General features: G+C 41.5%; 1 protein-coding gene across 1 annotated transcript; it reads right to left on the reverse strand.

The window, feature by feature from the left end:
- Nucleotides 1-1,707: 1,707 nt before the first annotated feature.
- CENPI (centromere protein I) lies at nt 1,708-21,960 on the reverse strand. The gene is made up of 21 exons (XM_074882550.1): nt 21,904-21,960; nt 19,864-20,190; nt 19,436-19,573; nt 18,346-18,464; nt 17,104-17,211; nt 15,840-15,888; nt 15,475-15,521; nt 14,696-14,785; nt 12,382-12,510; nt 11,962-12,126; nt 11,576-11,696; nt 11,282-11,370; nt 10,830-10,947; nt 10,672-10,736; nt 10,090-10,187; nt 9,544-9,679; nt 7,688-7,812; nt 6,579-6,627; nt 6,197-6,430; nt 4,913-4,954; nt 1,708-4,074 (listed from the first exon to the last, which is right to left on the reverse strand). Exons 2-21 carry the CDS (start codon nt 20,060-20,062, stop codon nt 3,943-3,945), a joined length of 2,253 nt encoding a protein of 750 aa, XP_074738651.1. The 5' UTR covers nt 20,063-20,190; nt 21,904-21,960; the 3' UTR covers nt 1,708-3,942.
- Between the last annotated feature and the right edge of the window lie 678 nt (nt 21,961-22,638).

Consider the following 22,638-nt stretch of genomic DNA (forward strand, 5'->3'; position numbering starts at 1 on the left):
TGGGAGGCGACTGCCCTGCCCCAAAGGGCTTATAACTGAGCTTTTAACTAAAAGACAAGGGGAGCCAAGCGAGAAGGCGCTGGGTAGGCACAAAAAACCCCCTTAAACATTATATAAAAAGGGCAAAGTTAATTTTATTTTGGTCCCAGTTAAGTGTTATTAGAAGAGTTCAGGATCACACACATTGGCAGTTGTTAGAGCTGCAGTACAAGTCTCAGAGGTTCAATTTTCTGAGTGGCTACAGCTGTACCACCTTCTAAATCCTTGGGTCCTGATTTATTCATGGAATTAGGCATGCAAAATGCAAGCAGAGGGAAGTAGGCCAACGGGAGAATAGAAAGCAGGGACACAGAGGAACCAGTTTCTTCATCCCAGCTGAACACAGGTTGAAATTAACTCTTTCAGAGCAAGCTCTCTCTGAAAGGGCAACACAGCCTGATGCATTAAAATGCACAAATGAGTCTCTCCCCACAAAATAAAATCATGATTAACAGAAACACAAAGCAAACATGGCTGCAGAAAAATAATTCAGCTTAACTCTACCCCAAAGCATTTGCATTTTCAGATGCATAATGCTCAGGCCAATGTGTCCAACAGGGGAGGGGTTAATGGCTTTGGTACTGGGAACCAGATGTTCAGCTGGTGCAACTCACCCAGATCCATTAGAAGCTAGTGGGGCCATGCCTGCACACCCCAGGCAGGATTCTGGCCCGGACTTTGAAATCCTATCTAATACCAACTCAGAGATTTTTCTAAAGGGAAAGGCCTCCATTTTTGGAAACATCTAAAGAGGCCACTAGAACAACTGCAGAATTTGATTAAGCTGAAATGACCACTGCCCTAGCCTGCTTGTAATATTACAAAAACCTAACATCAAAAGCATGTAGAAGCCTCCTGAGAAGGGAGGAGACAGGAATTTGAGCAGGTTATCAACTTTTACTCATGGGAAGACACGACACAAACCAGCACTCCCTGAGATCAGCTGATACTAGAAATTTGGACCTTGAAACAGCATCCTCTGGAAAGAAAACACACACTTGAGAGCAGACCCAAGTGACATAAAAGTATCTACTTTCTTTCTAGTGAATCATGTGGAATATAGTCCCCACGGACAGAGGTTGCAGACCTGACCTAAACTTAAATATTCTGGGGTGCTGGTTGACCACACGAATGTGAGCCTTAAATGAGCTTTTCATCCTGCATTGTTCCTAACAAGTAGAACCACAAAACAGTTGTTGCTGTTACAGTTTCATAGTGTGTATATAAAGGCAGCACCTTACAATGGGCAGAAACAGGCACTAGAGGCAAATCACTGATTTGCCACTTACCAGGAAATGGATGGTCTTTACTATCTCCATTTTAGTCCTCAGAGCAGATGCTATGGTCAGACAAGTCTTTGAGCATATGCTTGTAGTAGAAAATGGTCAACAAAATTTACCACAGTGATTAGATGGTAAAGAGCGAGTGGGGAGATGGGGGGGAGGAAGAGGTACAGCAGCACATTCTTCCTTCAAAGGACCATTCTTCCATTCAAGTGGAGTATTAGTAAAGTCAGATATTTAGAGAAAAAATAAGAAAAAAATGTCTCAGTGTGAAAGAAGAACTACCAAGGCATACAAAGAGGCTAATCTCAAGTGCCCAGCAATACTAGGCACATCTTGCTGCATAGGAAGGATTTTCAACAGCCATTTTGACCAAAGCTCACATTAAAGTAATCTGCCGTTACTTTATTTCTGCACCTCTAAGCATCCAGCCCGTGCACTTGAATGACAAAATGGTACACAATTTGTTTAAAGACTTTTATAACACAGGGTATAATAAAAGACCTGTGATGCTGCAACAAGTCTTCCATAACGTGATTCTGTGTTTTCTCAACCAAACACCAACCTCAGGGAAAACTGATCTCAGGGATCATAACCATATAACAGTCAATACAACCTAAAGGATTCTGCTGTAAGCCTCGAAATACATTGACATACGTCACGCACACTCTTAAGAATCTAGGCACCTTTCCCAACTGAAATGAAGCCTCTGGCAGCACCTTGGAGTCTGACAGGAATGCTACAGAGCTCTGCTCCTTCCACATAAACTCCAGACAGCACCCAAGTAACGTGAAGTCTCTTCCTGGCTAGAACTAAATGCTGCTTTGAGATGTTCTGTATTTGCTTCTTTCCCTGCTGAATAAGCCTGCCGCACACAGATCTGTAACTGGGTCCGTGTCTCCACCTCATGTTTTCCTAGGGCTGTCAACCCCTCCAGCCCTATTCCTATACAGAATCCCAGTGCAGCTATACGGAAGCACAAGTCTGGTCATCGTCTGAAGACAACTGTATGGCACAAGGACAACAGCTAAGGATTAAGTTCTCCTTAAGGAATGCAGTACACAGGCTTTCCAGCATAAGTGCTAGCATTTCCAACACCTTTCCGAAGGTAGCTTCATAGAAAAATTATAAAAACAACTATGGAGCTACAGAGCTCTTCTCCTCGGATCCTTAGCTGCAACCTTTGAGTCTAACAAACAACAGGCCACACGATGACGGGGACTGCCAGCCAGCGCTGTTGGGATAGGCCTCAGCCAACAAGCTGAGCCAGCCTTTAAGGGAGGTAACTGGTTATGTGCTAGGGTCACATCTGGAAACATCCACTTGGAGGAATTTGTAATTTGTGGAGTTTCCCCTGTTGAGAAAATATAATCAGGATTTCTGAAGATCTGTTTCTCTTGACAAAAATTAGCAAGAAGCACTTACACTAGCTGGAATAACACAGCCAGATGAGAAGGGACAATACTTTAAGCAGATCTCTCTGGAAATCTCTCTTTCAGTGACAGATTTTCTTATCCTCTGGAGACAATATAGACACACATATAAATACATATACACATATTAGCCAGATCCCCTATTTGAGCCAAGCAGTATGGTACTCAACCTAAAGCTAGTCTGATTTTGAGAGGATGAAGAAACCAAACATCCTTAGTGGCTCTAGAGTCACTCTAAGGACAGATTCCTTTACTGGATCCAAGTACAGATTCACAACGCAGAATTCAGCATACTCTGACCCATCTTTCAATTGGTTGCAACCTTGTTTTACAGCAGTAAAATAAAGTTCACTCAAATTTTGGAGACACGAGTTCAGCTTCTCCCAACTTCTGCTCAGTGTTAAAATGAAATGACAGGAGAAGATACGTTTTGTAGCAGAGTTCCTTCAAAATGGCATGTTGGAAACATTTTACAGAATATAAATTATATATATGTACACGTATAATACACGTACAGAACTAAAAACACAAAAAGGAAACCTACATTTGCACTTATCAGTAGAAAATGGTGAGCTGGTGGCAACTCGTTCAAGTGCTCGAATCATCAATAAACCATCAACTGAGCAACATATAAGCAATGTTAGCAAAAAGCCTCTTTTGGAAGCTTCATAATGAAAATGAAGTTCAGGAAAATCAGTTTGGTCAGCCTGTTAAAAGCCAGTATATACAAAGTGCCACAGGGAATTGGGAAACTCGTAGTGCTCCAATCAAGTACATGTACAGCATCCCTGAAGGGCTGATTCCATTGTTTCTCATTACCTACTGTCAAGGAAGGCAAAGCAGGTCAGGGATCAACATTACTTATAAATGAAGCAGCACTGCTCATTGCAGTTTTGAGATGGTAGATGTTTGTTTCTCCATCAAAGCAGATACTCCAACAGAGAAAAATGTGGATGATACATAACATGTGAGTTCAGCAGCTTCAGACCAGAGTTCAGCAGGGTCAAGATGGGGTTCAGTGTTAGTGAACCAAGCCAGCCTAAGCATTCCTTCTGTGTCTTCACTCTCCTAAAATAGATGTCAGTACAAAAATGCAAACTTCCTCTGAGGAAGGAAGAATTAGTGACAGTCCCTTATACTGCGCTTTCCTGTTCCAGATGATAAAAAGGCTCCAGTGAGTCCCAGGGTCACGCCTGTGTGTTCTCTGCTTTACTGTGAGAGGCCTGGGAAACACGATTGATGCTGCTTTCAATAAAGAGCTTCAGGCCCTTTAATCCCTGTGCATAAAGATATTCCAGATACCAGTTCCACTTCTTTCCCTATAAAAACAGAAAGAATAATCAGATGTGCAGGACATAGCTTCGTCTCTCTCGGGCCAGTTTGAAAAGGTCTGCAAATATCACCTTCCACAGTCAGACAACATCCATCCTAGTCTGTAAATACCCACAGGTGTACACAGGGTCATGTCCTGTTCCCAAATGCCCAAACTTTTCACTTATGCATGACACAGTCTTAGCTTGAACATTACAAATCATGATTTTTTTTTTTTTTTAATACATAAGATGTTTATAAATCCCAGTTCTAAAAAGGTCAAAGTCTATTGGATCAACAGTGAAGATGTCAGGAGTCAAATGAACATGGATATTAAAGTGTTCCTTCCATCACTAATGGTGATTCCTCCAGATCAGGTTTGAAGTACACTGTGATACAGGAAAGAAAACAAACTGACACTGTGCTTGCTCAGTGGAGGATCCCTGTTCAAAGCTATAACAAAGCTACATGTCCATCTCAGGAATGTAATATTAAGTTCACTGATAATAGAAATTCTGCTTTGAGTACACCAAAAATATAACTTTTTCTGGAGCCTGCAGAGAACAACAGACAACCTCATGTGCTGATACTGCACTGACTCATGGAGGAAATATATAAAAATCTCAGACCACTACCCACAGATGGCTAGATATATAACTTCTCAGATGTTGATCTCCTCATGTTTGGCCCTGTTAAGAGACTAAAACAAAATCTAAAAGTGGAATTTTCCCCTTTCAAAATTTTGTACAGAGCATTTGTGGAATTGGTGAATATTATCACCTCATCCTCTTCTACATAGCTGCTGAAAATTGTCTGTTTTCACTTCACTAAAACAAGAAATCTTACCTTAATTAAACTGAAGTTGAAGGTGGTATCATCTGGCCAAGCCTTAAGAAGAGGAAATAAAAACAGTATCAAGTTAAGATAAAAAGTATGTCTCTGAGTGTGCTGCAGAGCAGTGCCCTCTGGTGCTCAGCACTGAAGTGTTTAAGAAGATGGCACTGCAGCTAAATATTTTTTCCTGTCTTAAGACACATCTGTGACAGCTGCTAAGCAAAATCTCTTTCTTGGTTCTGCAGTAGGAAGAATGCAAAAATTTTCCACCAGAAGGTTTTGGTCTGTTTTTTAGTCTGTTTAGTTTGTTGGGTTTTTTTTTAACTTACAAAAGCTACAAAGAAGAATCAGGAAGCCTCAGAAGGGGAATGATCTAGACAAAAGATATGAAAAACTAATCCTGCTACAACAGGAGAAAGACCAAGGAAAAAGAAGTTGTATGTAACAAAAATAATATAGCCTCTCTGAGAAAGACAAAACTCGGTTTTAACCAGCAGTAAGAGACAAACTACCTCCATTCAGGACACTGAGTATATAAACGCAGACAAATGTGTGAAGTGTTCCTAAGCAGCATTCATTGCTTCCACTTTAACCTCCGGGTTGCCTTGCTCCATTCCAGGAGCCACACCTACGCACAGCTTCAGCCTGCCAGCATTCCTCACAACAGCACAGCATCTTTGTGCACCTCTTGGACAGCCTACAAAACCTGATTTCTCAGAGCAGCATGCACATCTCGGAACAACAACTCTGGCAAGTTGCTCCTTCCATTATTCAGTAGCTGCTTTGAACACATGATGGCACCTGGAATTCAAGACAACTACTAGCAGAACTCCTACCAGACAACACAAGACCGCACCGTATTTTCTTACTTCTGTACTTGAAGTAGCTACTTGTATTTCTTTTTTAATAAGCCATTCTCAAAAGCTACTGCAAGAGCCAGAAAGCACTGCTAAAAAGTTCTACCATGCACACCTGTATACAATTTAACTCTGTATTTCTTGACTTTCTGGAGTCAAGACTATTGAGAAGCTTTTACTGAATTAGTAATTTATTTCATTATTCAGCTATTTTAGTTCTAGCCTCAAAATGATAAGTACAAATTCACATCTAAAACTGTTACATTCATGCTTTCATACCATGCAAATGAAGACTATTCAAACTGTGCCACTGATCTGACACTAGAGCTCAGCTGACTCTGCAAGTCACCCAGTACAGCGAGCGACACATCTCTAGAGAAACTCTCAAGGCAGAACATCTGGTGCTGCCAAGGGCCCAAATGTTGGCCCACCCCATTACCTGCTGCAAGAAGAGGACAGCATAGCCCATCATGGCTGGATGGTAGACAATGTTAAAGCTGGTTTTGAACTCCTGCACTGCGGTTTTCTTCAGCAGTTCCTCATCCATACGAAGACCTTGAGGATGAATATCCTTCTGGAATGCAGTGGATGTCCACAGACAACCCACCATAGCTATTATGTACTGGTTGTACTCTTGGTATGTCTGGCTACTGAACTTGAATTGCAGTATTTTCTGAGGGACATGAAAACAAATCAAATAGCATCCTCAAAGCAGTCGTGTGCTCCCTCCAGTCCTTAAAAGCATGACATCTGAACCCCTCCCCTCCATAACCCAACTCCTTGCTAAGGTCCAGTCTATCACATAGATTTATCCACAATACCTTTTTATTCTGCTCATTTTCTTTTGCAGCCACCAAGTTGGTTCGATACCTGAAAAAACAAACAAAAGAGAAAGTTAGGGACCTGTTAATTTTTACTGCCTACCAGTGTTGAAAAAAGCTGGAGGAATAGATTAAGAAAGTTTATTTCTTCCACGAGAGAGATCCTCAAACTTTACTGGTTACTCAAGAGAGACATGAAAAAGAATTCAAAGGGACCTTATCACTTGGCATAGACCCACCCTTTCCAGGCAGAGCAGGGAGACACCTGATCATATTCATCTTTTAAATGATTAAGACATGACCAGTTTGCCTGGCAAAGTCATGTTCATAAAGGCAATACACAAGAATCAACATATAGCCTTAAAATCAGCAGAAAAATGCAGTGTATTTTTAAGAAAGGAGACTTTCATTCACTAAAGCAGAGAAACAGAAACCACTGGAAGTAATGCAACTTGACAGTTGTTCTATATAATAAGCACTAGCATCTCTTATTTCCCAGAGACCGTCCTGTCATGTTAATTACCCTGCAGAGTGCTTAGAGAAAAAGCCACATGGAGAGCCCTGTGCCAGCTGTCAGCAATTGGCTACTCTCCTTCTCAGATGCAACCACTGGAACTAACAAGGCCAAGAACAGCAGCCATGTTCGTGGATCCTGCAGAGAGCTAAACAGTGCTGTCTTTGGACCTGCAGGCAGCACAAGGCATCCCAAATTCCCAAAGAGTCTGGAGGTGGCAAGGAAAAGCTCAAGTCTAGCAGTCAAAGCACAGGGGTGAGAAGTTGTATAGTTAACTACTAGTGATTCCAGCTGGCTGACTTAAGTTCTCTCAAAACAATATGGGAATTCTTTCCTTCACATATCAAACATATGGAAATAATCCTAGGGAAGAGGTCAGAATCCTGTTATTTTGCATAACAGACTGGAAAAAAAAAAGAGAGTAGGACCTACAGATATAAAATCTTGTTATGAAAGTTGGGCACAGCTGGAACTTTCACCTTTGCCTTGTATGGTAAGAAAAAGTAGATTTCAGATTTTACACCAAAGTCATTTCATTTCCAAAAGACTGAAAGATAAGACAAGGAGTCCCTACAGCCCACACCATTTGTAGTACCTGTACATAATGTAGCAGAGCTGATTCAAGCTGACAGAATCCATGCTGAGAAGCGCCGGGTAGAAGACTCCAGCAGGAGGCATTATCAGCAAAGGCAGACTGTACCTCAGATACATGTCACACACCTGCAAGAATGCACCCATGCAGATTACTGCCATTAACAAACCCTGAAGTGTCTAAGAGCAAAAGAGAGCATGACACTGCATTCCAGCCAGCTCCATCAACTTCACCTAGGAGGAAAGGCCAGGGTGAAGTAATCCCATTTATTTTCTTCTCAGGATGAGACATATTCACCAGTTCACATCTCAGTCTCTGCTTCAACCATTTAGGTGTACCATATGTTTTGACATGGTTACTTAGAGAGTCAAATCTACCCAGATTCCTGTAAAAAAGCAGCAGCCATTTGTTTCTGATTTTTTAGATCATTCTGACATACGTAGCTGGGATTGTGCTAGACCTGACCTTGCGCCAAACAGACCGTACATCTCTTCCAAGTGGGAAATTAAATCTTTCTGTTTGATCTTACTGGAACTGCATGAGCACACGATAAAGCTTTACTCCAAGAAGAGATGATATGGCCATAAAACATGGGTTTATTATCAGACTCACGTTTAGAATTTAAGGTTGAGTTTCAAGTAAAAAAGACATTTTAAGATTTCTGCAGATTTAACAAGACCTTCAACTACAATGACAGTCTTAAAGTATGGATAAATAATTGAAAGCAATATTGCTGTAGCTTAAGACATTACTGTCCTCTGTGGCCACAGTAGCTGTTCCCCAAGGCACGATGCATACCTTCCTGAAGAGCATTCTCAGAAGAGTAGTGGTCTAAGAATACACATATCTAGTTACTAGAGCTCAGACCATAAACAATTAAGCTGTGACAGCCTGCCATCCTGAAGATGAATGTTTTACATTTTGTTAAATTAGGCACAACAATTGTTTTAGGAATCCTTTCCCTAATCTCATAACAGACTTTTCACTAAAGATTGTTTGCCAGACATTCCCCTTTCCTCTTGCCCTCACTACAGCTATACCATGTAAGGTATAGGCAGATATTTGTACGTAACTGAATTACTGGTATTTTCAGAAATCTAGACTTTACTTAATATCTCAGCTGCATGATTTTAGAAATCTCTGGAGTTCTGAATACATAATCCTAGTTGTCTGCTAGAGCACCAATAATCAAAGGGTGCATGATCCTCTGTATATTCCCATAAAATGAGCATTTACTGAAACACACTGTCTTATGCAAATGTTGTTGCCCATTAGTTTTGTGCATTTTTAATGAACAGTTTAATTACAAGCAGATCCCAGAACTATCATTGTTTTTTCAAATCTTCACAATTTCATCCAAACTGTAGAAGCAACAACAGCATGGCTGAAGTTCACATGGCAGTAAGCACATCTGCAGAGAGGATGTGAGGAAGCCAGAGAATAGGCTTAGGCCTATTTGATGCTGCTTAGTTTGTCTACAGTATAAACTAGGGAAAAAAATGCATTTTTTAAGGGAACATTTAAGGAAAAAAATCAGGATATGTTGTTTGAAATTGAACTGAATATTGTTATTTTCTCTAAATTAGCATTGAAAAAGCATGTTATGCCATATTGTTACTTCCCCTTCCACAGTTCACCTCTGACTTAAGAGTAACCGCTTTCTAGAAGCATATTTAGATATGCCTATGGATGCAACAGCAGCAGTGATCACCTGTAGGTCTACCAAGTATTTGGAACATTCTTGCATTTAATCACAAAGTTCTGCAAACTCTAATGAAGATGATGTTTTGTGCTCTAGCTTAAAAAAATGCAAACAGCCTTAGAGTATTGGGATTTTGAAAGACGAATGGGATACATACAGTCTCATAGAAATCCAGGATGAAGTACAGGAGGAAAGTAGGATTGTTTTCCAAACGCAATGCTACAGTAGAGATCCACCCAACAAATTGGATCAGTTCAGCCACCACATTCACTAGTCCAGAAAGGGTGGTGTTCCTGCAGCAATGATATGACATAACATTAGTATATACACCTCTTTGGAAACAGTAAAAAAGAGAAATGGTGAAACAGAAATTGAAGTTTATCTTTCTGCCCCACCAAGCATTCAGCAACATGCATTTGTTCTTCCATACACTCAGTAACACGTTACCAACATTATTACAAACGTGACCCAGCTATCAGTGTTACAAGGAGTTTGACTTTGGGATGTTTTGATTTTCAGTGTCAATAGAAACACTTTCAAAGAGAAAGAACAGGATTGATGAGGTAGCTTACAATGTAGCAGAAACACTACAGCATTATTATCCTTCTAGTTGGTCTTTATGGTAGGTGATAGGGCTAGAATATGTATCTACACTAGTAAACAATGCACAGAACACTATTACATTTATTTCAGACAAACTTACAAAGAACAGACTTGAGAGTCAGATGCTGAATCCAGATGAATCACATGCCAATTTAACCAGTTCTGCAACAGCTCTTTCAGGCTCTCAAGAACACTGCACTGCAAGAGGAAAAATGCAACAGATTTATGACAATTTGCATAAGTGAATAATACTAAACAAAAAATGCCATGAGAATTGACATGTACAAGGAGAGACATCAAGAGTTTCTCAGGACCACAAAGAGCAGTGAGATAATTGCATGTCCCCTTGAACTGAATGTATGCATCACACAGCTTTTCCTGGAGAATGCAAGTTTCAAATACTGAGTTAAAATTGCAATAAAACAAACCAGCTATTGTCTTGTGTACTATCAGTTCTTTTTATTTCCAGTGCCCCAGTTTAATTCCAGTCGAAAAAGAAAATATCTCAAAGGCACTCAAATTCCCAAAGAAGTTATGTTGTAAGTATAAATTTTACTCTCATTTGGGCACAGACTTCCCCAAAAGAAACCCTCTATACAGTCCCTCAGACTGCTACACTTGGCACAAGGGCAGATAGCAGTATCAACTAGAAGTAAACAGCCACTATACTCACTTAAATTACCTTAAAGTAAAGGGATGATGTAAAAAAGAGCTGTGCCAGGGGATCATAGAGATGTGACTTCATTTCTGAAACAAATGAGAAAGCAGTATGATATCTGTGCACAAATTCTATCTCTGAAGATCACTGTCCAGCCTCACCCAAGGATCTGCAACACATACCAGAGAAGCTGCCGAGGGGGATCCAACTCACAAGTCTGAGGATTTGTGATCGGCAGCAGAAGCCATCCCAGAGAGGAAGGCTCTTATACAGGAACTCTTCACAGGAAGAAAATCCCTCCTACAAAGCAGATGATGAGCATTCAAAAACTCATCTCATATGCCTGCACCTTGCCATGCTCACTTCATCCTGGAGAAAGGAAGAGGCTTACACCTCCCCTCCTGCCATACAATTCACCAGCACATTCAAATTATCATTCTCAATTTCATTCTCAAATTATCTTTCCTGCAGAAAACAAGGCCATCTCCAGAATACTGACTTGCTATAGGAATATCTATTTTTATTACTTGAGACACTATCACTTGTCAGAGATACTATACGAAACAGGCAAGTCCCAAGAGTACTTTAAGGGAAGACTTCGTGAAACCCTTTATTTCACAAAGCAGGCACTTACCTGCAAGAAACACTCTGTCTTGTAGACAGTTTCTAGGAATTCCTTGAATTCATCTTCGTATTGGTTATCAGCCACACACCAGGTGCATTCTAAACAGGAGAAAATACTGTATTTGAATGTAAACACAGCAAGAATAAGCACAATCAGAAACAAAATTCAGTTCTCCTCCAGTAGTTATTTCAACACTAGGTGATTATCACTATAAATCTGAATAGACAAGTACCATTATCGAAAGGTGAAAAGCCTCAGACATCCTTTACCTCCCTACCATGCAAGAGAATACCAAGTTCCTACCCTCCTGAAGAGTCTGGCCCATCCAGTAATTGAGCCTCAGGTAAACAGATTCATCTTTGATGCAATTCATGTAGTGAAGCAATAAGGGGTTTGTTAGCACAGAACCCATCTGGGAAGGAAACTGCAAGAGAAATCAATAAAAAAATAGTTATTCAGTATTTACATCAGCAAATTGCCAGAGAATCTCATTCTATCAGAGTTGTCCAATCCTTTTACTGGCAGCAAGACCATCACCAGGACTCATTCATCACCCTCAGGTAGGACTAGATGCTCTGTTAGAACTAAGTAGCCCACACACTATTCACATATAAACAGGGCATCGAGGAATAAATATCCTTTGATCTCTCAAAACACTCTGAGTTTACCGAGACCTTTTTGAAACTCACCTCCAGATGGTGGATATTTTCTAGGAGCTGAGGAAAGGTCTGCAGCTGCTCCACTGGAAAAGACTTATTTGTACTGTACAAGTCAACATGGTTCTTTCCCCTGTCCTGTTCTAAATTATTTCTGTTTGTACTGCTTGCAGGTATAAACAACTGTGTATTCCATTTCTGTAGAAAAGAAACATGAATAGCAATGACTGTTTCCAATGCAATGAAGTGCACTTGTGACTAGTGCTCCCATAAAGACCATGTTTTGCAGAAAAGGTATCCATGCTTTCATTATAATGGGAATGCTGCATTTCTATATAGCTACTTCACCCCTCCCAGTGCTGAAATAAAGTCCAAGCCCCATTATTTGCCAATATTCATAACAAAACCGGCTACTTGGCCCCTTCTAGGGTCTACTTCAGGCCCACAACCTACCCTTTTTCGTGACTGAGGTTGAGCTGTGCCTAAAAACAGTGGCTGGGACAGTGGAGAGTTGCCCTGGCTTCTTTGCCTGATTGCATTGATTGCTGCTTTCCATGGGCCCTCTGAATTCTTGAAGTAAGTCTGAAAACATAAACCAGACGTCTATGGAAGAAGCCAAACTAAGACAAAGTGACAGGAAGATCAGTTTCTATTCTGATAAATGTCTCCACAATGGTGTATATACACTCAGCTCTGCCTGACAGACCAAGAGGCTAGGTTTTCACAGCACAGAACTCCTGTCATTCCTCAGTTTCATTACCTTTTGACAATAATTGAATAGTTATGCTTTTATTTTCTTCTGAAATGATATTCAGTTTTTCAGAAGAGCTCTCCAACACTTCTGATTTATAACCCTCATTCAGATCAGTCATCAATTCATACAGTAAATCCTAAGTATACATTTAAAATAAAATATGGCCAAGGTATATTTACGCAAGTTACTAGGAAAGCTTCCCAAACTCAGCATCAGTGATACCCAAACTGAGAATTTGATTATTCATTGAATTGTTCTAATTAATGTAGATACTACAGCTAAAGAAAAAACTGGAAAAATGAACCCAACACCTTTTCTGCACAAAACTTATTTTTTGTCACTTGAGTTGCAATCAGTCTTTAAATCCCAGTCAAGTGCCAAGCCATCACAAAAGCATTCACATTGTTTTGGTCCTAGGTAATCAATACAAGTCAACACAGCATGTTCATAAAAACAGCCAAAGACATATTTGGGGTTTAGTTGCTAGTTACTTACTTCACTTCTGTGCATACCAAAAAATTTTAATTCTCTAACAGATGACTATGCAGCACAATGCAAACTATGAATTTATAGAGTGAAGTACACAAAGCAGATGGAATTAAAACAAATTTTCTTTTATAGAAACACAACTTGCCTACATATAAATTCTCTTCTAAAAAAACAAAACAAAACCAAACCCTAAATCTATACCACTGAAGTATTGAGAGAAAATTTGTTGCAGAATTTAGGTCTTGCCTGCTGCTATTTTCTGTTATATATTCAGTTTCTGCTACATATATTCTACTCTGTCAAAGGGCTAAGCATACACATAGGCCCCTCTAAAAGCAGAGTCATATTTTTTGCTGTTATCTTGAAGCTCTGACAAATCAGCTTACCACATTTTTTCCTCTTTCTATGACATAGACTTTCCAAGTGGGAAGATACTGACTGACTTCCATTGTTATTTGTGCTTGAGAAAGTCAGCAATTTGGACAATGCCTTGTACAAATCATAGAATGTTTTGGGTTGGAAGGGACCTTAAAGATCATCTAGCTCCAACACCCCTGCTGTGGGCAGGGACACCTTCCACTAGACCAGCTTTTCAACACTTTCAGGGAGGGGGCAGCCACAACTTTTCTGGGCAACTTATTCCAGTCTCTCACCACCCTCACAGTAAAGAATTTCTTCCTTATATCTAATTGAAACCTGACCTCTTTCAATTTAAAACTGTTACCCCTCATCCTATCCCTATACCCCCTGATCAAGAGTCCCTCCCCCCTTTCCTGTAGCCCCTTTCAGTCCTGGGAGGCCGCTCTAAGGCCTCCCCGGAGCCTTCTCTTCTCCAGCTGAACACCCCCAACTCTCTCAGCCTGTCCTCACAGGGGAGGTGCTCCAGCCCCCCGAGCATCTTCGTGGCCTCCTCTGGCCCCGCTCGAGCAGGTCCGTGTCCTTCTGATGTTGGTGCCCCCAGAGCTGCACCCAGCACTGCAGGGGGGGCCTCATGAGAGCGGAGCAAAGGGGAGAATCCCCTCCCTGTACCTGCTGTCCACACTGCTCTGGATGCAGCCCAGGGCACGGTTGGCTTTCTGGGCTGTGAGCGCACATTGCTGGCTCACAGTCAGTTTTCCATCTACTAATACCCCCAAGTTCTTCTCCTTGGGGCTGCTCTCAATCTACTCATTGCCCAGCCTGAATTTCTGCACAGGATTGCCCTGACCCATCTACAGGACAGTTTATTTCCCGAAGAACTTAACATTATGTGAAACAAGTCAAAACCAGCAAGAACACCAAATGGAGGATTAAAGTCATCCTCATAAGGATAAAGGTAGATGCCGTTCCATTACAAATTGTCTCATTGTGCTGAAGACGAAACAAATCGAAGGCAAAGAATCCTCATCTAAACCTGATTTTACTCAGTGAAAAGAGAAAATAGAATTAATCTTCAGCACCAAATCACGCAATAGATAAATGGAAAGCTCAGTACAAATACTGTCATAAGTACTGGTTCCGAATAGATTAAATCCAATTCCTTACCTTCATTTTCCCAGGAAGGGTTATGGTCACAAGCTCAGGACAGAAGAGTTTGTAAAGTGATAGTAGAGCCTGCAGATGAGACTGCATCCCCTGTCAAATAGCAGAACAAGAGGGAAAACATGTGGGATATGTTTTTAATATAGAAACTAAATACTGTCTTCTAGAACAAAAAAAACAACCCAGTGATCACTAAAAGCTTTCTAAAGCTACATATCAGTAAGTAACCATAGATGAACAACTGAAAATGAAAGGAAGAACAGAAACTGTGCCAATGAAATACAGGGATTGAAGAAGAAACTTTCTGTAGTCATACCTAATAAAAAGGAATTTAATCAAAACTATGAAAAATAGTCTTCTGCTGTCTAAATGCTCCAAAAACATGTTACTACAACTAGTTCTTTCTTACAAGAAAGGGAGCAAGATCCTCTACAATCTTATATTTCTCAATCATCTTTTATACCACTTGAAAAAGGAAGATGAATAGAAAATTGAAGATGGTAACAGATAAATGAAGCTGCCCCTTGCTTTAGAGATTTTACCACATCTAGCCATAAAACGTATGGCTTTGTGCATGCCATTGCATGTGCTCACAAAACACAAATGCAAATTAGGGATGCATATGCAAGACAAGCCCTGATGTTACAGACTACAACCTCCAATTCCAAGTCTAACCCTGTCCCGAGACACCAGCCACTCTTCTCTATCCTGTAAAGATGTTAGTCTTACAAATTGCATTATTAACCGCAGTTCAAACTCCACAAGATTTGAAATAAACTCACCATTTTTGCTTGGAGGTCAAGCAGTCTCCTAATCCGAAAAGGCCTGACTGGAAATAAAATTACAAACACAATGGATTAAAAAACCACTGTATCAGACATTTAAGGAAAAATGCAATATCACTTTTATTATACCAGTGATTCTGCAACGCAAGCAGAATGAATCAGACTTATTTCTAGGCTAACAGACAGGTTTCCAATTCAGAAAGTGTTAAACAAATCAGGCTTAACTACTACTCATGCTTCATTGCCTTAAAAGCAATATATTGGCTAGTCATTGTATTAGCTCCATTGGAAGAAAAGACAATGCCAGCAAACAGAATAAGAAACAAAACAGTATTCCATCTCACACCATTGGATAGACTCACCATTTTCTTTCCTGGTCAGCAGGTAGAGCAGGTGGCAGACATAGGGGCACTGCAAAGAAGAGGCAGCAATGAACTATCCTGCGGGCGCAGACTGCTAACCAGGATAGGCTTCAGAGTTTCACTCAGTTGGCTGCCTCAAGTTATCTCTGCATGCCCACTGGGGCAGAGCATACCCTACCTCCCTTGGAAAGCAGCATGGTTTTTTACATGTCACATATCAGTTTTATTTAGAAACATTATCTGCTCTACAAGCACGCCCTATAGTAATCAAGCTCCGCAGTGAGCTTGGATCTTGATTTTTGGAACATGATCTAGATATTTCAGGAGTCAGCAGTGAAAGCACAATTACATTTTCAAACAGAAAGGCACCTTTGAATCAAAATAATTTATTAGACCTTCTAACTACAGTTGAGGTTGTAAGGGTCTTTAATCAGTTTCACACCAACCCTGGTGCACTTCCAATTAGCCCATCATGCCTGGAAATACTATTTTAAACAATAACTTAAATCCAGTTTTATGAAAAGATTATAACTAATGTTAACCTAAAACCATTAAAAACTTTGCAAGAAATATAACTCAGAACTTTGGGAGCTTTAAAAGTTTTAACCACAAAATATCCTAAACTGAAAGAATATTAACAATTTCATATTTAATATGACTGCCAAGATCATCTTAATACAAACTGAATCCAAACACCTCAATATTCCAGCAGCTGGATTTTACAGCTGCCCTATAGCAGAAATCTCCTGATTGCTTGTTCTTATTTAAGCTACATTTCAAATCAATTAATTAGAACAGCATTTAGTTTTTCACCTTTAAATAAACATTGCCCTAAAAGTTGGGGGTTTTTTTGCCCAAGGTATGCAAGCCAGTTTCTCCCCAGGAGCGGGAGACTTCACTTGCTGATGTCTGGCATCAAAGGCAACCCCAGAGACTGCAGCGTCATAGTTAATCTTGGGAATTTAGAGAGAATATACTGTCCCTCTGATGCAAAATAGCAATTCTTGGAAAAATGTTTAAACAACCAGACCACAGCACTGAAACTAAAATAATCGTACAGTACTTCCCTGTTTCTGAATCTAAATGCTAATTAGATTCAGCAATCTTAGAACACAAAATGAAAAAAAAGAAAACAAATTCCAGCCATCAGAAAATGTTCTCTAACCAACAGCTATTCCAGACTAGTTCTAGCATTCATATGCATACTACTAATGAACATTTAGGTTTATTTTGTCCGTTTCATATATTCTTCAGCTCTCCTTACCATCTTCTCATCTTGCAGGAAGGAAAAGAAGAAACCATAGAGGGCATGAATTTGTTCCTTGTGATCAATGAAGTCAAACACTGTGATCAGCCATTTTAAAAAAAGCAGCTGCAGATAGGAAAAAAGCCATATAACATTAAGTGATGGGCAAAGGCAAGACAGACCAGTCCTTAGCCAATTTAAGAGACACAATCATTAAGGATACATACCACTCTCAAGGGCAACCAAGATAGCTACAGGTGAACAGTGCAGGGATAATTCAGCTGTGGAAGAAAGCCTGGCAAAAGCACCAACTGCCATATCAGAATGGAAAAAGCAGCTCAGTTCTGAATATCTGCTACCCCTCAGATATGATCCAAGGGCCCTTCACTTCAAGACAGACATTGAGGGGCTGGAGCGTGTCCAAAGAAGAGCAGTGGAGCTGGTGAAGGTTCTGGAGCACAAGTCTTATGAGAGGCAGCTGAGGGAACTGGGGGTGTTTAGCCTGGAGAAAAGGAGGCCCAGGGGAGACCTTATCACTCTCTACAACTACCTGAGAGGAGGTTGTAGCAAGGTGGGGGTCGGTCTCTTCTCCCAAGTAACAAGCGATAGGACGAGAGGAAATGGCCTCAAGTTGCACCAGGGGAGGTTTAGATTGGATATTGGGAAAAATTTCTTCACTGAAAGTGTTGTCAAGCATTGGAACAGGCTGCCCAGGGAAGTGGTTGAGTCACCATCCCTGGAGGTATTTAAAAGATGTGTAGACGTGGTGCTTAGGGACATGGTTTAGTGGTGGACTTGGCAGTGTTAAACTTATGGTTGGACTTGATCTTAAAAGTCCAACTTAAATGATTCTATGATGTAAACCTTTGAGCAGACTACATGAAGACAAAAAAAAGACTGTTTTGCTAACGTGAAGACATGTTGCCACAGCCAAGATACACAGAACCTAAGGGACACCTTGCTGAAGCTCTGAAGGATGCCTTGGCATAGCTGAAGTATTTCACAGAAATGTTGGTGGAAAAATCATTCCTAAGGAATTCAGAGATACAAGACAAGTAGGAACTGTGCAAATTTCCACTCACACTTCAGAAGTATTCCTCAGTTCCCATTGCCGTTCCAGCAATGGGGGTGTCTGCCAATCTTTCTAAATGACAGTATCTCAGTACATTAAAACCTCAGGATTTTTGCTTCCTGCAAATAATCTGTCCTTATCATTCCTGTGCAGAAAGCAATAAGTACTGTAAACATTTCTTAAGTTACCTGAATGTTGCCTGAGCATTTGCCAACGCACAGCCAAGACACAGATGAAATGATAGAACTTTCTGGTATTACTGAGGCTGGAACCAGGCTCTTCAGTAAACAAGTGTTCACTGTATCAGCTGGAAAACAAAAAATATTAAATAAGATGGTGGTCATGTACCAGGTTCCTTGATATGGTTTTGCAGCTTAGGTCAAAATCCCTGTGGACAAGATTATTGAGCTTTAGTGCTTAAAGTATCAGTGCACAAGAATCTGGGAGTGACTTACCTATACTTCAAAAAATTATGAGAAATATTTCTCTCCAGCTTAAAGAAAGAAAACGGAATATTGAGTATTTTAGTACTGAAATAGCCTTTGAACTCTTGGCAAAACAGCCAGAAGTAACAAATTTCTGGTAATATTAATCAACCAGTTCCTTCGGCAAAAGAGTATATGACCGTCAGCCAAACATCCGCAGATTAGTGTTCTGAAGATAAACTAGTAATTTTAAATCAAGAAAAACACTAAACTGCTTGCATAATGAGGAATCCTGTGTGTTGCTCTTGGGTTGGAAGGAGGGGCAAGTTTAAGTGCTTTTTTTCACTGAATATTATTTAGAAGTATAAACGGTGGCCACTATTTCTAAGAAAGCAGCATGAGGGGCTGCACTGACACTGCTGAATTGATTGTTAGGATGACATTTTAATTTTAGGACGTTTCACTAATACAACTATGTCAGTTTGTTCAACTATTTTGATCTTGGGAAAAAGAAACCTATACAAACAGTTACAAACAAGGAAAAGACACAATGGTTGCTAAGGATACACTTTAAGCCTTTCAGAGACCTGCAATTATGGACAAAGGAAATGAGCTTTTCAAAAAATATTTGTAACAAGCCATCATATTTTTATGGATATCACTCCCCTGTAGCAAAAACTGTGATTATTTTTAACATGAACTCAGAAACTACACTGAAGCATGCCAGAAAGACTAATTTTACGCTGAAGTACCTAAGAATACAGTCACCATAAGCACATTATGTCAAGCAGATTTGATTAGAGGGGAAAAAGACATTCACAGAAGACACACTAGCAGTATATAAGCACTTTACCAAATTTGCCACTGAGTGCCACGTTTAGCAATACATCAAATCCTTCAGGGGGTAAGCCTCTCTGCAGGGCAATGCTTTCCACAGTAGCCAAGTGTTTCTGCAGAACACTGTTCTTTTTCAGTGAAACACGATCTTGAACTAGTTAGGAAAAAAAAAAAGATGACAAACACAAGGATAAAACAACTTCTGAACTGCAAACAAACCATTTTAAACTTCTCTGAACTGTCTCTACAGATATTCCTTTTTGCAGGGTTCTTTACATAGTAACAGAAAGGGGAAAACCTTTTAAGACATTAAAGAAATATTACAGAGCTCAGGCATTAAAGAGGGAAAAACAGCAGGCAAAATTAGATGTTTTTATTATTACTATTATTAAGAATTCAGTTATTTTTTCAATCCTACATAGCTAACTTTAAAACTGCTCTTACCTTTCTCAAAGTAGCACAAAGCTTGCTCAAGAGAGTCTTGCTGTCTGTCATTTTTCTGACTGTTAGGAGTTTGATGATTCTGGACACTTTTTTCAGGGTCAATTCTCCCTCCTTTTCGCCATGCAGAGAGATCAGTCTGATTTTTACGGTGACCTTGCAGGGGCTGCTTTGGGGTCTTAGAACTCTGTCTTCGCTGCATTTTTTCAGACTCCCAGCTGAGACTGGAGAATTTTACTCATTTGTCATGTGGGTTCCAATCCTTCATTACGAAGGGGCAAGAAAATAGATCAACCTCCAACAGCTGAAGAACATCAGAGAGCCAATTCCCTGCAAGAAAAGAAAAATTTCTTTTCCTGACAAACAGATTTTAGGGGGATTCTGTATAACATAACAGAGTAACTTCAGAGGAAATAACTTAGAGCCCTCAAAAAGATCAGACAATATACTCAGAAGACACACAGATAACAATGTATCAAAACTCCATTGTTTCATTAAAAAAGGGGGAAAAAATTCACAACTAAAACACAAACTCCTTTTAATTAAAAAATTATCTGATAAAATTTTATATAGTCTTTTGATCCAAAAATTAACAAACAGAAAGTTAGCAAAACACAATCATCAATTTTCTTCTGAGTTTATTTTGTGTATTATCAGTTTCATTCCTTGTATTGTATATGACAGTGTAATCAGTCAACAGGTCATCATTTCCTGCAAGGTAACGTACAGATTTTAGAGGATCATAGCAACACTTACCTTCCTATTTTACCAAAATTAAATTCTTCTGCAGCCTTTCTACCCAGTAGCTAGGATTGAAAAAAATGTGAAATTTTGTTCAAACTTCCAACTGAAGCACAAGAGCTACCAACACTGCAAAACTGCCTAGCTCTGGGTCAAATACAACCATTAAAAGTGGCATTTTCTCCTCAGTATGCTGGAGACATCAATCTTTTACCCACAAAACGTGGAATTTTGCTACAGTTTCCTGGATTTGGTAGAGTATGCATGCATGTCCCTGGATTGCTGGAAAGCCTATTGTTTGCTTCCCAGTTTTCCTGACACAATAAACCAGAATGATCTTCAGTTCATACTCCCTCTTCAGCTCTCACTTCCTTAAGATGTTAGAATCATCCCTATTTTCCTATAGGTTTGTCACTAACTTCCCCGTGCAGCATACCAAGAACAAATCTCTGGCTAGCTACGTGAAGAACTCTGAAACACACACTGATGTAGGCACACAGGGTTTTCATGTTTACAAACAAAATCTCCTGACTTCAGGTAAAATGTACCCCTCGGTATTAAAGGGCAACACCAAGCACAACAGAACTCCCACAAAGATGCTTTACATGACAGACACTAAGAATAACTGAGATGCTTCAAAACAGTGAAAATTCCTGATAGCAACTACAGCAAGGTTAGGTTGGCATGAGCTAGGCTGACACGTAAGAGTTGCAGAAAGCTGGAATCTTACTTGTTACATCCCGAATCACCTCAGCACACTGTAAGATGTTCAGGAAACAGGCCGAGCTAACAGTCCTCGGTTACCACACTGGGGTACGACAGCTTTCTCAGATCGCTTAGAACGCGCTCTACCTGTTGGTTTTTTTTCTTTTGCGTTGCAGGAATTCTACCAGAAAGGTTTGATGGGGAAGAGAGCGCCACCAGACCTTAAAGCAGAGCTAAACAGACTGGCTGGGAGGCCACTTGTCGCCACCCGCGAGCCCTCCATTGCACAGCTCTTCAGCACTAGTCACCTCCACAGGGATATTTGGCACGAACACCCCTTCCCCTCCTCCCCAGCCGACACACACCCCCCCTTCCCCTCCAGCTCTCCCCTGGGCGCCCCCGCAGAGCCCTCGCTAGTGCTCTGTCCGCCGGCGCGGGGAGCAGGCCTAAGGGAACGGATAGAGCCGAGGCCCTGCCGGCCCAGCCCCACCGCCGCGCCCAGGCACGCCGACCCCGAGGCCCCAGGAGCGGCGGCAAGGACCCCCCGCCCCGGGGAAGGGCCCCCAGCCGCGGGGCCCAATCCACAGTCCCGGTTACCTCCTGCCAGCGCGGCTCCAACCGTCCCGCAGTTCAAACCTCCGCGCCGCGCCCCGCGCATGCGCAATGCCCGCCACGCAGGGCCGCGCCGCCGCCGCCGCCGCCGCCTCCTCCTCCCGCGCATGCGCAGTGCGTGCGTGTGCGTACATGTCTGCATGCGCGTGTACGTGCGTGTGTACGTGTGTGCACGTGCGTGTGTACGTGTGTGCGTGCGTGCGTGCGTGTGCGTGCACATGCGTGTGTACGTGTGTGCGTGCGTGCGTGCGTGCGTGTGCGTGCGGCGGGGGGCCGGGCCGCGGGGGGGAGGCCCGGAGGCCCAGCCGGAACCGGCTGCGGGGAGGGGGGCATTAAGGTTGGGAACTGAGGAGCGGCGGCCGCAGGCAGGCAGTGCTCCTTTTCATCCCGCTTTTAACAGGCAGGCGGAGGGGCCCGGGCAGGCCCTGCGGTGCCGCGGGCGGTGTCGGTGAGCCCTCAGGGTAGGCCGCAGCTCTGCCCGTCGCCTCTGGCAAACCCCTGCCCGCAGCCAGGTGCGGCGGGGAAACGCGGGCGCTAGAAGGTGGCTGCGAGTGGATGAGGCTGACGGGAATTAAATCATGGGCTTGGAGAGAAAAAAATAACGCGGAAGCAGGGGGGGACACACACCTAAATTAGCATCGTCGTCTTGCAAAAGGACTAGATCAGTTCTTGGCGCCTTATCTTCGCTAGCAAGCGAAGGTGATTGGGAGTCCAAAAATA

Source organism: Strix uralensis, chromosome 13, assembly GCF_047716275.1.
Source record: "Strix uralensis isolate ZFMK-TIS-50842 chromosome 13, bStrUra1, whole genome shotgun sequence".
In the NCBI taxonomy this organism is placed as follows: domain Eukaryota; kingdom Metazoa; phylum Chordata; class Aves; order Strigiformes; family Strigidae; genus Strix; species Strix uralensis.